Source organism: Emydura macquarii, unplaced genomic scaffold (genome assembly GCF_026122565.2).
Source record: "Emydura macquarii macquarii isolate MOO-44397 ecotype Brisbane River unplaced genomic scaffold, CSIRO-AGI_Emac_v2 contig_1876, whole genome shotgun sequence".
Classification (NCBI taxonomy): domain Eukaryota; kingdom Metazoa; phylum Chordata; order Testudines; family Chelidae; genus Emydura; species Emydura macquarii.
Window position 1 is genome coordinate 4,934,227 of NW_027132013.1, and position 13,891 is coordinate 4,948,117.

At 43.5% G+C, this 13,891-nt stretch overlaps 1 protein-coding gene across 3 annotated transcripts in view; it reads left to right on the forward strand.

Annotated features, from left to right (window-relative positions):
- NAT10 (N-acetyltransferase 10) overlaps positions 1–13,891 on the forward strand; it is a 42,815-nt gene that overhangs the window by 22,459 nt on the left and 6,465 nt on the right. For all 3 annotated transcript variants that reach the window (XM_067557540.1, XM_067557541.1, XM_067557542.1), the window contains 15 exons: positions 375–499; positions 952–1,102; positions 2,095–2,191; positions 2,943–3,059; positions 4,466–4,567; positions 4,665–4,739; positions 5,458–5,574; positions 5,762–5,895; positions 7,527–7,575; positions 8,571–8,664; positions 8,760–8,870; positions 10,108–10,280; positions 10,956–11,075; positions 12,177–12,275; positions 12,730–12,803. In XM_067557540.1, coding sequence (XP_067413641.1) covers positions 375–499; positions 952–1,102; positions 2,095–2,191; positions 2,943–3,059; positions 4,466–4,567; positions 4,665–4,739; positions 5,458–5,574; positions 5,762–5,895; positions 7,527–7,575; positions 8,571–8,664; positions 8,760–8,870; positions 10,108–10,280; positions 10,956–11,075; positions 12,177–12,275; positions 12,730–12,803 — 1,638 coding nt within the window. The remainder of the gene's footprint in view (positions 1–374; positions 500–951; positions 1,103–2,094; positions 2,192–2,942; positions 3,060–4,465; positions 4,568–4,664; positions 4,740–5,457; positions 5,575–5,761; positions 5,896–7,526; positions 7,576–8,570; positions 8,665–8,759; positions 8,871–10,107; positions 10,281–10,955; positions 11,076–12,176; positions 12,276–12,729; positions 12,804–13,891) is intronic.

The following is a 13,891-nucleotide window of genomic DNA, read 5'->3' on the forward strand; positions in this document are numbered from 1 at the left end:
TTATGTTTCTGCCAGAAATTCAGTCACTTCCTCTCATATCATTGTGTAGTCCCGTGAAAGAGCTGCCGACTTGCACCCTGCAAAGAGCTGCGGTTCAGCGTCAGGTGAAGGAGTTTGTGTGGGAATAAAGCTCCTTTGGTCAGTCAGCGTCACAGGTTCAATGAAAGGGCTTGGCGAGGTGTTTATCCTCTCGTCACTGCATGTTGGCTTCTTCCTGCAGCTTGTACCAACAGGGAGGCTACAAGGGGCCTAGTACTGGCACTGGAGCACAGAGAAAAAGTCAAGTTAGACTTCAGGTTGGTGCTTCGCTGCACTTCCAGGAGTTTTGTTTCTGCCTCATCTTACCTGCTTCTCATTGATCTCCAATCTTGTAGTTATGAGGGCACGGGTCGGTCATTGTCCCTGAAGCTGATTCAACAGCTCCGGCAGCAGAGTGCACAGGCCCAAGCCAGTATGACAGCAGAGAACAAATCTACAGCGACGGCTAAACTCACCGCAGGTACTGCCCCACATTGACATCTCTGAATAGGAATATCTAACCCGAAGTAAGAATGCTGTTGACTTACATCCTGTAAAATTCTTGGTGCTTGGGTACTTGGATATCTGCAGCTGCAGGCAGATTGTGGTGCTGGAACATGCAGGAAGCTTTAAAGAAGCTTGACTTATAACTTGGCCTCTTGGCTTAATATTATTAATTTCTTACCCTCTGAAATTTAACCTGCTTATAGGGGCATGGGTGCCATGTGAGCGCTCTTCCCCAAACCTAACTACCTAGATTCTGTCTGGAAATAGGCGAACGTGCCCAATTTTGGGTGGTTTGGTGAAGAAATAGGTGGTTTGCTACTTTCAGTCTTTTTGGACTGAAGCTGTTGAAGGGCCTGATCCTGTTGGTGCCTTTAATACCAGTCACTTCAGAGAGGTTTGGTTTTTCATTTGAATCTCTCCTTTTAGCTCGTTCGTTGCATGAAGTCTCCCTCCATGAGTCAATCCGATATGCTCCTGGAGACCCTGTTGAAAAATGGCTCAATGACCTGCTGTGTTTGGATTGTCTCAACATCACCAGGATCATCTCTGGCTGCCCGCTGCCTGACACCTGCGACCTGTATCCTGGCCGAAACAAATGCCTGCTCTAAACAATTTACTTCCAGCTCTGGCAGGGTAGAGTGAGCTTTTCCAGAAGAGATTAACAGTGATTTATATGTTGTTGCTGAGAGGTTGCAGGGTGATAAACTCTCCTCCTTGATTTCTGTTTCCACTAGCATAGTTTACAATTCAGCTTCTTTATGTTGGTCTGCAGCACAGTTCAGTCTAGGTCTCCTCTTCAGTAGTGGATAAAGCACCCTGTGGGGCAGAGATATGATCCAAAACCCACTGAAGTCAAAGGGAGTGTTCCAGGATGGGGGAGTGTTCTAAGGTGGGGATGAGCACACACTCTCTAGGCACTTTGAAAAATACTCACGTAAGTGTTCTAAAAAATTAAAATAATTAAAAAAAATCTGATGTTCTTGTACAGTGCTGAGCACGCTGTGTGGACTTAACAAGCACTGGGAAGGCACTGTTCCTAGGATGCTACAGTCTACGGCCCCAATCTGGCCCTGACCCCCGGCCCCTGGCCCAGCCTGTTGATATCAGTAGGGCTCTGTGTGGGTATGAGGTCCACCCAGGCGCTTCTCAGTGCAGGATCCGGTCACAGTGCACTCTGACCCCAGAAGACTGTCTCCTAGCATGGCTTTTTATTTTTAAAGGGGGTCCGGCAGTGTCTTATTACCACTAATGGGTTTCAAAGAAGAGTGGTGAGTTGTAAGGAAGGGACATGGTCAAAATCATAAGAGGTTTCTTTCCTAGTTGATGTGCTTGAAAGAGGGTATGCAGATCAGGTGTGAAGACTGTCTGAAGCCCTGATGCTGAAGTCTTTTGACAGCAATAGCTTAAGGAATGAGGAATCTGTGTTCCCTCTCTGGGTTATGCAGGCAGAGCCTAAGGCCACTGAGCCGGCTTGTACTGTGATGCTATATGGAAAATCACCTTAGGCTGCGATAAATCAACAGGGGTTGTGCTTTTGGCTTTCACTGTTTCCTTGACCACCATACTTAGATATTATGTGAACAGAGACACCCTCTTTTGTTACCACAAAGCATCGGAAGTTTTTCTCCAGAGGCTGATGGCCCTCTATGTGGCTTCACACTACAAGGTAATGCTACTGCTGTCTCAGCTGGGATGTAGTGAAGAAATCTCTGCCATTTTAAAGAGGTCAAAAATAGGACAGTTTAGTGGACTGATAACTCGACAGCTTTTCTGTGCCTTCACAGCCGAACTCCATGCCTTGCTTCTGGTATTGTACAGGACTGTCTTCCCAGTTCCCTCTTCACTCAATAAACCTCTCTAAACATAGGTTAATACTGATTCCTGGCTGTGAAATCCAGGAGACCAAATCTTAGACATTCCTGTTACACTTGCACAGAGCTTGATAGCTGAATTATATAGGGGAGAGAAGTGTAGGCGATGAAAAGTCTTCGGTAGCATTGATTGCATTAAATAAGAACTGGGTTTTTGAATGGCCTTAAATTTAATTTAAAAATAGTAATAAAACGTACCTGTGATTGATACGGTTTTCAAACTGATAGATGATCCGATCCGAATAACGTCGTCTAGGAATGATAGCCTTGATTTGTTTTGTGGGTTTCTTTAGCTGTCAGTATTATGGCATTTGCAAGGTTTTTTGTTAGATCCAAATTCACAGGAGGGAGAGGTAGGATTTGTAGTAGTGTTGAACTCTAAGCAATTATAATCTTTGTGGAAGAACTTTGAAACATTTCCCTTGTAATTGCAGAGAGTCTGGAGGTGTGTTGGTCTGCAGATACACAGCCACCCATCTCACTGTAACGCCGACTAATAAGTGATAGAGAATTAGTGCAGTAATTTATTTGTTTATGACCCTCTAGAATTCTCCCAATGACCTCCAGATGCTTTCAGATGCTCCTGCCCATCATCTCTTCTGCCTTTTGCCACCAGTCCCACCTACCCAGAATTCCTTGCCGGAAGTACTTGCTGTTGTTCAGGTAAGAGACAGAAAGCGTGTGTATTGTGTGGATGCATGTGCAGATACAGAACTATTCAATAAGGATGCAGTGGCAGGATCTGTGACTATTGCTAATATCTGTAGGACTATACAGTAGTTTCAGTTTGTGTGTGTTATGCTAGTGCCCAAAGGCTTTAATCAGGGCCCTGTTGTGTTAGGTGCTGTACAAACACACAAGACACTGTCCCTTTCCCCCAGCGCTTGCAACCTGAGGAACGCATTTGTGCTACAAGGCCTGCTGAGAAGCTGAAGTACTGGTCACAGCAACCTCTTCCCCCTGGGGAGAGTTGAGTGCATGATTTCTCCAAGGCCCCTTGTATTCCTGTTACTTTATAGCGTTTGTATAGTGCTGCACAAATATGAACTCGATAGAAGTTGACTGAATTGTGGTGCATTGGCATTGGACCGTCTTGCATCTTATTTGCAATTCTTAACTAACATGAGCATTCCTCTGTGGGTATGCAACTATTCCCCCTCTCTGACTCATTAAGTAACAGTAATCAAGGTAATGATTACCAGGGCAATACATGCCAGTAAACCCACAATCTACTCTAGGGAACAGGCCCATCCTAAGAGGAGAAATGAGGGAAAAATCTAAGAGTGCAACTGGCTAGGCAGGTGGCAAGTAGCGATTGCTGTTGTTGACGGGCTACAGACTGTGCACATGGATCGTCTTCGCTAAATCATCCTATAATGGCAGGTTGACAGAATTCAGTTTTTATTTTTTGTATAATTTCGGTGACTCTTATCCATGTTTATTTTTAAGCATTTTTTATTTTTATCAATGTAAATTTTCACGGTTGTGGAAAATGGTGGGGAGGGGTCAGAAAATTGGAGAGTCAGGCAATAATTATTTAATAATAGACACTGAGATTCAAAAATTTAAAGCTTTAGAACTGTTAAAACCTAAACTGCCAACACACATCGAAATATACAAAGTAAATATCCTTAAATCAAACTCTTACGTTCTCAAGCTGCATTTTTAATTATTGTTGGAAATATGTATTTGTTGATTTGTGCATATACAGAGAAATCGATGTTCGCCGATAAAAATCTACTCCTTCCAAGCCTACTTCTAATCTCTGTTACACTATCCTTCTCCCATCCTTGCCTGCCTATATCTTACTTTTTTATTTTAGACTGACTGTTTTTAGGGCAGGACCTGTCATTTGTTGTACCATGTGTTTGTACAACATCCAGCTGAATGGGGTCCTGGTATGATTCAGGTTCTCAGGCTTTCAGGTGCTCCCACTGTATAAATGGTAGGCTAGATGACTGACCAGGTGTTTTTTCTATCTGTGTGCTTCTGCAATGGGCAGCAGTAGCGCAGGACTAAATGTCTTTTCTGTTCACAACCTTTCTTTCTTTCTTTCTTTCTCTTGTCAGGTGTGTCTGGAAGGAGAGATCTCCCGCCAGTCTATCATGAACAGTCTGTCTAGGGGGAAGAAGGCTTCAGGAGACCTTATTCCATGGACTGTCTCAGAACAGGTAAGTAATTTGACTATGTTCGGGGTGTATTTAAATGCTGATTTTTATAGTGTGAACACTCAACTCTTTTTAAATCTCACTTGTATCTCACATGCAGTTCCAAGATCCAGACTTCGGGAGCCTCTCAGGTGGACGTGTTGTTCGCATTGCAGTGCACCCTGATTATCAAGGGGTAATGTATTCCAGCATTCTGTGATTATAGGTAGCCGGCAGTGGTAACAGCTCAAGTGGTCTTGCAAGATGAACAGAATGAGGCCTGACCGCTATTTGGATGGGAGACCTCCAATGAAAGCTCAGCTTCTGCAGCAGCGAGTGTAGGGGAATTGTCCTTCCTTATGGGTAGTACCAAACCAATGCCCCCAGTATCTTGCTGGGCAGCGCTTTGCTGCTGGAGATGAGATATAAAGTATTAAAGAGTCCGTGGAATTTCTTGTGAGATTAGGGGTGTTAACGCTGGCATCCTGGCCACTGCCTTCCGGGGTCATTATTCTGCCTACCTAGGGGTCCTGTCTTTCAGACCTTACATCAGTAAGTACCATCACATCAGTGGATTACTAATCTGAGAGCTGCAGGACTGAGCTTTAAACTTCCTGCTGTAGCTTTTGGAGGTTGGAGAACATCCTCCACTTGCCCTTCTGTAAGCTGTTACGTACATAAGCATCAGATAGATTTTTTTTTTTTTTTTTTTTTTTTTTGTGGTGGCTGAGTGATACTAGCATAGGTCATCTGTATACTGCTGGGTTCCCTTCAGGATGAAGGGCGCTTTATAAATGTGAAGCCTTTGTGGCGAATGTGATGAGATAATGAATTTTCTTTAAAAAAACACCCCACAATTTTAAGTACTTTTTAAAGTATTTTCATTGGTTTTAAATTCCCCTCCTCCTGCACAGATGGGCTATGGCAGCAGAGCACTGACCTTATTGCAAATGTACTATGAAGGCAAATTCCCTTGCCTGGAAGAAAACGTTACGCTGAAGCCTAAAGGAATTGCCACCGTAAGCAGTGAGGTATGACGCTCTATGCGCTTCTGGTGTTTCTTGCTGTTTTAGGCTGTTGAGTTCGCATTGGTATATATGGCTGAACTCTCAGTGTATGAGTCCCATATATCCTTCCATGTGTAGAGCTGTTGAGAGATTTAATCTGCAGTCATTGTGCAGTCTGCCTGCTAACTTGGCCAAACTTCCCCCTCTCCAGGCTGTCAGTTTGTTGGAAGAGGCTGTGACACCTCGGAAGGACCTGCCTCCTTTACTTCTCAAATTGAGCGAGCGACAAGCTGAGCATCTGGACTATCTGGGGGTATCTTATGGCTTGACACCCAGACTGCTCAAGTAAGAGTTCAGCCTTATTTGTCTGTTACACTAAATGCGGTTTGCGGGGAGCCCCTGCAGATGACTGTCTCATAGTGCTTCCGTCCTGATGTCTGTTCAGGCTTCCCTTACTTGCAATCCCCTTTCCTGTCTCAAATCTGGCCACAGCTCCACACCCTCCTGCAGTGGTATGTGTCCTTACAGCTCAGCATGTCTGGATGCGACTGCTTTGGGAGCCCTTCACAGTCATGGAGAGCATTCCTTCCTTTGCTATCTTAGGAGCAGAGTACCTATTTATCATCTCAAGCTCTGGTTCCCACATAGCCAGCCTGCCCCAGTCCCACTGCAAAGCAGATCTGTGGTGCTGTGCAATTCCAGGGATACTCTTACAGGAAATTGACTAAATAAGTGGGCCTGGGAAGTTAAAGGTGTTAATATGACACTGACCATGTACAACAGTTATTCGTAGATTGGGATTCTGCGTGTAGATGCTTCACCCTGCTAAGTTCCACGGAGCAAACACTCTGAAATTCATGCCATAATTCAGAAGTTTATTGATTGGCCATGCAAAAGAATCCAAAATATAAAGTGTATAAAATGAATGGTAATGCACAATACCATCGTAGTCAAACTTAGCAAAATGCTGTTTTCAGAGAGGATAAGGATAACTCCTATGTTTTGTGAAGCAGCCCTTCTCACGGGGAAATAAAGCATTAGTTCTCTTATCTTCTTAACTCCGCTGTTGATGCTTGTGATTAATTCCTGCTTTTGACCAAACAGACAGATATGAGAGGGGCAAGAAATAGGATAGTGAAAGATGGGAAATGCACAGCTTCCTGCTAAAATTCACAAGCTCCAGTGCAGATGATGAGTCATGAATGTGAGCTCTGGGTGGGCAGGTTGGCTGCTCTGGGACCTGACTTGCTCCCCTCGGCTGGAATGCCATCTGATCTCAGGAGGTCCCTTTTTCACCTGTCCTTCTCAGACTGGGCAGGACTGAGTGGACCAGGTCATCACCTCCTCCTAGGGTGATGTGCTACAGTCAACCACAGGATCAGGTCAGGAGCCAAGGGTGCGAGGAGAGAGGATAGGAAAGAGTGACTAGGTTTGGATGGGTGGGGAAGAGGAGAATGGGAAGACAGAGCAGGATCTTGCATATATCATGCTGGGATCCTCTCAGGTCCAGCAATGATAATCTGGTGCCCTCGCTGATGCATTAAGGCCTGGAAATCTCTGAGGATTCTCAAAGTTCACAGATGAAGGGCAGAATCTTTGGTGCGAGCAGAGACCCTTTGGCCTTTCTCCCAGGAGTCCATGTTTTTGCTCACCAAAGTCATTGTTTTTTCTAAGTCCCAAACTTTGGTGGACATGATAGGCCATTCCCTTGTTTCTAAGACATGAATTTTGTCCACTTGCTGATGTCAGAAACTTTTTGTTCTCAAGTTTTTATCTGAGTATGGTTTATATCAGTAGCCCCTTTTCATGCCCTTTTGACCAGCATTTGTTGTTGAGTTTACTGTGATGGTTTATGAACTTTAATCCACTTTTCAACGTTTGGATTTAGGATTGGGATATGTCTGCTATCACAAGTGCTACTGTCACATTAACATCTCGATAATTTCCATTGGTTTTTTTTTTTATTCCCCTATCAGATTTTGGAAGCGTGCTGGATTTGTACCAGTTTATCTAAGGCAGACTCCAGTAAGTATCTTACTGTGTCAAGATCCTGATCCAGCTCCCACTGAAGTCAGTGGAAGCCTTTCCACAGACTGTGATGGGATTGTGGGATTTTTAAAAGCACCTTAGCAAATCCGTGGGAGTTAGGGGCCTAGATGCTTTTGAAAAATCTTGTAAATGTTTAAGAATTTCAGGGACTTGTTGTATGGTCTTTTGTGTCTGGGGGGAATCAATAACAACTGGGCTAATGTATTAGGGTTGGGAAGAGAGGTAGTGGCTATCTGCAATATCTCATAGCTGTTTACTCTGTTTAAAAATTTAAGACTAAGGAATAGGTGTTTAGAAATGTGCTGGTAATTCAGACAAGTTTATGCAAATGGCCAGATAGAGGCTGACTGGGTATTTGCCTATGCATTTGCCACAGTTGTGATGCAGCTGCAGCAGTTTTGCATGGAAATGATGTGCATGCACTTCTGTGTATGTAATTCACACCATCTGGAGCTCAATAGAAAGAACATTTTTAGAGTGAAGTCAAACTCCATCATTGGCTTTCAGTTCTGTTGCTGTCATATCAGAATCGCCTCTCATGAGCCAGTTCGGTGCCAGAACTGCAAATCAAAGCCAATTACTTAAATTATGTTGTCTGACAGCAGGTATTTAGCTTCCTATGTCACTGCGCTATCTTGCATTTCTTTTTCTGACTCTTGAGAGGTGGTTGAGATTTTTAATAGTAATGAACATTTGGCTTGCTCAGTAGTAGCAATTTCAAAACAAAACAAAACAGAAAAACTCCTTCTCTGAAGTTTATCAAATCCCCAAGGCTGTAAATCCCACCAGGGATGTACATTTAATAATGATGGTCAATGACTTTTAATACAACCTGTGTCCATGCAGGAAACTGGGTAAAAAGGACCCCCGTGTTTTATCTATGTGACACCACCTATCCCTGCTTTTGTCACTTCAGTACATAATGCAAAGGGTAGATACAGAGGATCATGGGAATCTGTCTTCTTTCCTAGAATGACCTGACTGGTGAGCACTCTTGTATCATGCTGAAGATGCTGAATGAGGAAGAGAGTAAGCAGGAGCACTGGCTCATTGCATTTTGGAAAGGTAATAGCTGGTTGTCTCTACTAGTGAGAGGAAGCCTCGGTGTATCCTTTGCACAACCATGCTTGTAACCATTATCTTCTTCTCTTCTTCTGAAGATTTCAGGAGGCGGTTCCTGTCTCTGCTGTCATATCAGTTCAGCACTTTTTCCCCTTCATTAGCATTGAACATTCTACAGAACAAGAATATCAAACAGGAGTTGCAACCCTGTGAGTTTCTATGTTTCTAAAATCCTTTCAGTGGTTTGAGATCTTCACATGGTTTATCCAAAGATTCTTAAACAAAACCCATGAATGTTCTACAGCCTTTAGTAGAATACTACAACTTCCTGTTGGTCAGTTCTGTTTGCTCCCTTTATCCAAAAAATATGCTTAGTTTGCTGAGTGAAAACTTCCAGTACTCTGTCTCCCTGGTAGGTGAGATCAGAGAGCTCTCCTTGATCAGAGTTTTGAATGTCCTGTCCTACTAGAGGGCTCTTTAATTACTCCTGGGGGAGTTCTGCACCAAAAAATGTGCACAGTATTTTAAAATGCTGCATATTTTGTCAAAATAACACAATATAATCAAGCCAGTTTCAATTATTTTGGTAGTTTATTTCAAAATGCCTGTCAGCAAGTATATCTGTAACAATACAGACAACAGAAGAGATTCAGGAAATGTTTTACTAGACATATTAATACAGGACTTTGACTAATAATTCATTTAAACTACAATACAGAAATGTATTTCCCACACAGCTCAGAAGCAGTGCAAAGATTTGGGGGAGTCAGGGGTAATGGAGGAGCTCAGGGAGAGGGAAGTAATTGCTGGGAAGGAGCCTGGGAGTAAACCTGGAGGGTCTGGCCTGTGTTATATGGGAGGTCAGACTAGATGATCACAATGGTCCCTTCCGACTTTAAAATCTATGAAAGCAAACTGTGGTTTCATGAACATAATGAGCTCAAGATCTCTCAAGGGAGCACAGGAATTAGTTTGGTTCTGTGTGTTGTTTTTATTTAATATTTGTTACTGGTGAAAGGTGTCCGGCTGCCAACCCCCTCTGTCAGCAGGACAAGCACAGTGTGGGCAGAGGTGCAGTGCAAGCTTCCCTACCCATGTGATTCATCTCTTACTGTACAGTGAGAGGGGGAGCCTGGTCTCCATGGCCCATTGTCTGCCTGGGAGTGGGAGTCATGAAAGTGGCTGTTACGCTGTGAGAGTCTGTCCCCTACACAGACTTTTATTTAATCCTAAAATTTGTTCCAGGAGTTTGAATGTCTAGATCAGTTGAGGATTCAGTTAGATCCACTATTGTCTGGTTCATATCTATATTTCATAGCAATTATGTGGGGTGCATTTGCAGCTGTTAGCACAGAGGCAATTGCTATTAAAAGGGAGCTGATGATTATCCACGTCCTGAAGAAACATGTAGTGCAATTCTAATATTACTATCTTTGATTTGCACAGCAATTAGCCGTGCTGAATTGGAAGCTGTGTTCATCCCCTATGACCTGAAGCGGTTAGAGATGTACTCTCGAAACATGGTGGACTATCACCTGATCATGGACATGATTCCTGCTGTCTCCAGGATGTACTTTCTCAGCCAGCTAGGCGACACATCCCTCTCTGCCGCGCAGTCTGTATGTACCGTTTGCATCCATTATATCCACCTCTTTCCTGTTGAGACCATGTCATGTCAATATTTCTCGAGCGAGTATCTTGCTCCTGTGTAACTCCATCCCTTCCTCCATTTTGACTCTTATTTGGTGCTATCATGTAGTCTAACTTTTCCCTTTGGGAGCAAGAGATTCTCACCTCCTGTCTATTTTTATGCCACCTCCTATACTTGGAACACTCTCCCACTTCACATGCCACACTCCTGTCTCTTGCCTCGTTTAGCTCGCTAAAACCCATTGCTTCAGGTGACTGCCTCTTCTGCATTCCTCGCTATGCTTTCTTCTGCCTGCACTGTTCTCCCATGTTTTGTATTTGCTTTGAATTTGATTGTAGAGAACCTGTTCTCTTAACCATGCTGCAAAGCACCACATACACTTAAAGTGCTGTGTGAATACTAGCTAAAAGTCCCAAGCCTCCTGGAGCAGGAGACACTGCTGTACTAAACATGTAGTGATGTCCGTCAAGGATGGAGCAATTTGAGGGAGTTCCAGTACTTCATACGAAACTCTGAACCTTCACCTGATGTGTCCTGTATTATTTCACTAGAGCAATAACTTTGATGGTAAAATCCAGGGCGGTGGGGAGAGAAGCTAACGTGTGTGTGGTCTTTTTGTTGTTTTTTTTAACTTGTCCTCCAGGCCCTTCTTCTGGGGATTGGTCTGCAACACAAATCTGTGGATGTGCTGGAAAAGGAGATAGAACTGCCCAGCAGTCAACTGATGGGGCTCTTCAATAGGATCATCCGCAAGGTCATCCAGGTAATTGCGTCATGGTCAAGCTTTGCTCTCTAGTGCTGGGCCCAGCGCCGTCCCAGGGCTAAGCCTTGTAGTGTGAGTAATCTGGATGAGAATCCTGTATCCTCAGCCTGTCTCTAAGAAATCATTAGAGGCTCACTGTAAAGAAATGTCTTCTACTTGGTGGAAAATGTAGGTGGTTGTGGTGGTGGTTTCCGTTGTACACCTCCTAAGCGATATGTATATTTGTGTTTATTTTCAAATGGTGAAAGGTGCTGAACTGAGGACAGAGGGCTTCAGGCTCTGGTGTCCATTAAGCATGGTGGTGAGGAAGCTGGTACAACAACCCAGGCCCAATGTCTCAGTCTTAGAATGTCTCAGCCTTAGAATGGTCATTTCTAGGATCCCTCTGTAGATATCCAGGAAAAGCTCAGGGTCAGGCCTCCAGTCTCCTTGATCTCCCTGTTGAGGCTAACAGCAGGGGTGTCAGCTGTGGTGGTGTATGGCTGTCCATGAGGAATTCGACTTTCACCAACTCCTTTCACTTAGATCATCATTAAATGAGTAAGACTTTCAGCCAGTGATAGCATGGACTAGGTTCAAACTGGTGACATGGGAATAAAAGACTCCCCATCCATTTTCCAGTCCCCTGAGCAATCTAGTCTCTCTTAGTTCTCAAGTTAATGCAACAGCTTTATAGGCAGAGCTTCTGCATCCTAAAATACAAGTCTCTCACTTTACAGATGGCTTACTCAGTATAGAATTTCTTTAGTTCACATGGAGTTAATATAAGAGGATAAATCTGTAGTGCTTACCTACAATGATTCAGTTGGGATTGCCTAAGAGAGGTGTGTTGTAAACTACCAGCTCTCACATTCGTGCAAGTGACATTGGATGACTGATTTATTTATATTTTTATTAAGCTGTCTGTTTCTGCTTTCAAGAAGTGGTTGTTGAGCTTCAGGGCGCCACAATGTGGTCACTTAAAAAAAAATTCCTTGTCCATATTTCAAAGGCAACAGAAGTTTCATAGTGGGCAGCCAAACTATTCTTAATTTATTTTTAAAGCACCAATGTGGAAAAACACCAGTAGCCCCAACACATGTTAATTTATTCCTTCCCCAGTTGTTCAGCAGGATCCAGGAAAAGGCTGTGGAGGAGCAGATGGCAGTAACAAAGGAAGTTGTAATGGAGCCAACCCTGAAATCTTTAAATGAGGACTTGGTAATAATAATCTTGCTGCTAAAACTTCCTATATGCATGTCAAATGTCTCGGAGGGTTTTCTCTAACTTGGGAGCCTTGTAAGCTGGATTTCTTCCTGTATGGGGAGTGTTGCATTGCATGACATGGTAGTTATGGAACTTTGTAAGTTTTAACTATGCCTTTTAATGCTTTATCATTTTTGTGATTATGTTCCTCCTTTTACTGTGATATACCAATCCTCCCAGTCTCACTTTTTCATTTTATGTTGAAATGCAGCTACAAAAAACAATTATTTGGGAAGAGTTGTTTGGAAACACCCAGCTCAGAGCAGGGGGGTTTTGGTTTGTTGGGTGAACTGCTTTTTGGATGGGAAGGGAGTTAGGAGTTGTAATTTCCAACTGACTAGACTACCTTGTAACACACAGTTACTGCTGTATTTAAAACTTAGTGTCTCTCCGGGATGTTTCAATGCAGGAAGAAGCGGCAAAGGAATTCCAGGAAAAACACAATCAAGAAATGGGGAAGCTGAAGGACATGGACTTTTCACAGTAAGAATTTATCCCCATGAGATGCACCACAAATATTCCTAGGCATCTAGTTTGAATTCCCAGGTTTCAGGAACATAGTACACCCGTGCATGTGGGAGGATAGGGCAGGAATACTCAAAGGCCTTGTACTCACTCCCAGCACACAGCAGATATCTGGGTCATATTGTCAGCCTGCAACTTGAGCTTTGTGTTAGTTAGACTTCAGCGTTTGAGTAGATCAGAAATCTGAAGTTTGCGTTTGTCAAGAGCCATATAGGCTAAACATCTTATTCTACAATAGCTAATAAACTTTTTGTCACTTTTTGGCACCTGAGAATTAGTTTCCTGAGACTTCTGTTAATCACAGATAATCAGTAATTGTCATCGTCGGTGATACACACATCTTGCTCTCAAGCTAAATTTTTTTTTTTTTTTTAAACTCGTTTCGGTGACAGAAATCAGTGCTCATTGGTACTGACCACTGTTCAATTCTGGTTCCCATCCTCAACCGTATTGCCAAATTCCCTTATTACCTATGACTTTTCCTACCAGCATTTTTGAACCATGTGCTCCTGATGGTTTAAAGCAAAGGACTGGGAGCCAGGGGAGCCCTGGATTGATCAGCCACTTGATGTGTGACTGTGGACAACTGATTTTGGCTTCCTTATGTCCACCTACCCGACTGTGCCACTGGATGGCCACTAGAGAACAGGATGGGTCTTGAAGCTAAGGCATTAGGCAGAGACTTGGGAGATCTGGCTCAGGTTCGACATTGCCACACTTCCTGTGTGACCTTCAGCGGTCACTTACTCATTGTCTGCCTCAGTTTCCTTTCTTGTATCCTTTATCCTTTTTGTTTAGCTGATAAACTCTTCAGGGCAGAGACTCTCTCTGTGTTTGTATGGCGCCTGGCACAATGAAGCCCTGATCTTGGCTAGACCTCCACATGATACTGTAATATAGAGAATAAATTGAGTTAGTTGGTCGTGGGCTGTTTTAATCTGATGGTTTCTGATGCTCCTAAGAATAATCATTAGCTTTCCCCAAATCAAAGAAAGACCCTACTACCTCTTACACCAGCTTAGGACTCTTGACTTATCCTTGTCCTG